The 1,177-nt window shown below is 39.5% G+C and overlaps 1 protein-coding gene across 1 annotated transcript in view; it reads right to left on the bottom strand.

The window, feature by feature from the left end:
• SLC13A1 (solute carrier family 13 member 1) overlaps positions 1 to 973 on the bottom strand; it is an 85,821-nt gene extending 84,848 nt beyond the window's left edge. The window contains exon 1 of the mRNA XM_003789819.1: positions 875 to 973. Within this exon, the coding sequence (XP_003789867.1) occupies positions 875 to 973 (99 nt within the window). The remainder of the gene's footprint in view (positions 1 to 874) is intronic.
• Between the last annotated feature and the right edge of the window lie 204 nt (positions 974 to 1,177).

Below are 1,177 nucleotides of genomic sequence, written 5' to 3'. Positions count from 1 at the left end.
AAAAAAAAAAACCAGAAGCACAGAGGTTAAGTAATTTGCCCACATCACACAGCTAATAAATAGTAAATCTGGGACCTGAAGCAGAGAACCTGGCTCCAAAGCCTGCTCTTTTACCACTAAGGAACGCTTGTGCCTGGCACAGAGAAGGTGCTCACTAAATGTTGATTCAAATCATCTTACTGAAGGATTGAAAAATGCATTTAGTTTATTATTCTGGACTTAACAGATTAACTACTCTTAAAAGCAAATAGAAAAATGCATACACGTACACCAGAATGAAATAAAATCCGAAATTATAAGAACATGATTTACTAGATTTTCTGACTAAACAAAGAAAATTACTTTATGCTTTCAGTGTCATCTTAGCCTATGAAGAAACTACATTTCCAGGAAATTCTTTGACCAAGGGGCAGAGCTGACAAGTGAATTAGTCTGTGTTAGAACCCAGGGCTCCCCCAGTTCCTCTGCCCCTTTTCCCCAGGATCACATCACTGCCTGGTTTCAGGGGAAGAGATTATCCCCCCCCCTCAGCGTGCTCCCAGAGTTTGGCAACTCGCGCTGAAAATCTCAAGGACTGTACTTCGTTGTTCTTCCTCTTGTCTAGTGGACAGTCAAAGGAAAACTCTGATTGGATATTCTATACAACTATTTTTAATCATACCAAAAATCAACCAACACTAACCATTAGAAAAACAAGACAACAGAACAAAACATGAACCAGGTTCTCTGCTTCAGAACAAAACACCCTGACTTCAGGCACAAAGTGTCAATGCTCATTCAGCTGTGAGCCAGGCAGTTAAACGGCAAAAATAAAACACCATTAAATTAATTGAAAATCAGAAAATCCTCTGGTGTGTCCTCCGGTTTCACTTACCTTGGTGTGGAGAACGATAGGCAGAGGCAGTAAAACCAACAGAGCGAAAACCACGAGGAGAAGCCGGCGATAAACCAAAATATAACTGAGAAGTTTCATTGTCCCGAAGAAGGCGTCTTTGATAGTGTCCTCCTCAACATTAGGTAGATGTTAAATAACCAACCTGGATTAATATTTTTCCAGCCCATCATTTTCATTCACTGCCCTAGACTAACATCAGTTAAAATTAAATCTAATTTTTTTATTGTTTTACTGTCACAATTAACATGGAGAGATAAGCCCAAGGCTGTTTGGGAGAAATCA

Source organism: Otolemur garnettii, unplaced genomic scaffold (assembly GCF_000181295.1).
Source record: "Otolemur garnettii isolate 467f Iridium unplaced genomic scaffold, OtoGar3 scaffold00037, whole genome shotgun sequence".
NCBI classification, from domain to species: Eukaryota; Metazoa; Chordata; class Mammalia; order Primates; family Galagidae; genus Otolemur; species Otolemur garnettii.
Note: the sequence above shows the minus strand (reverse complement) of the source record. Positions and strands in the feature narration are given on the sequence as shown.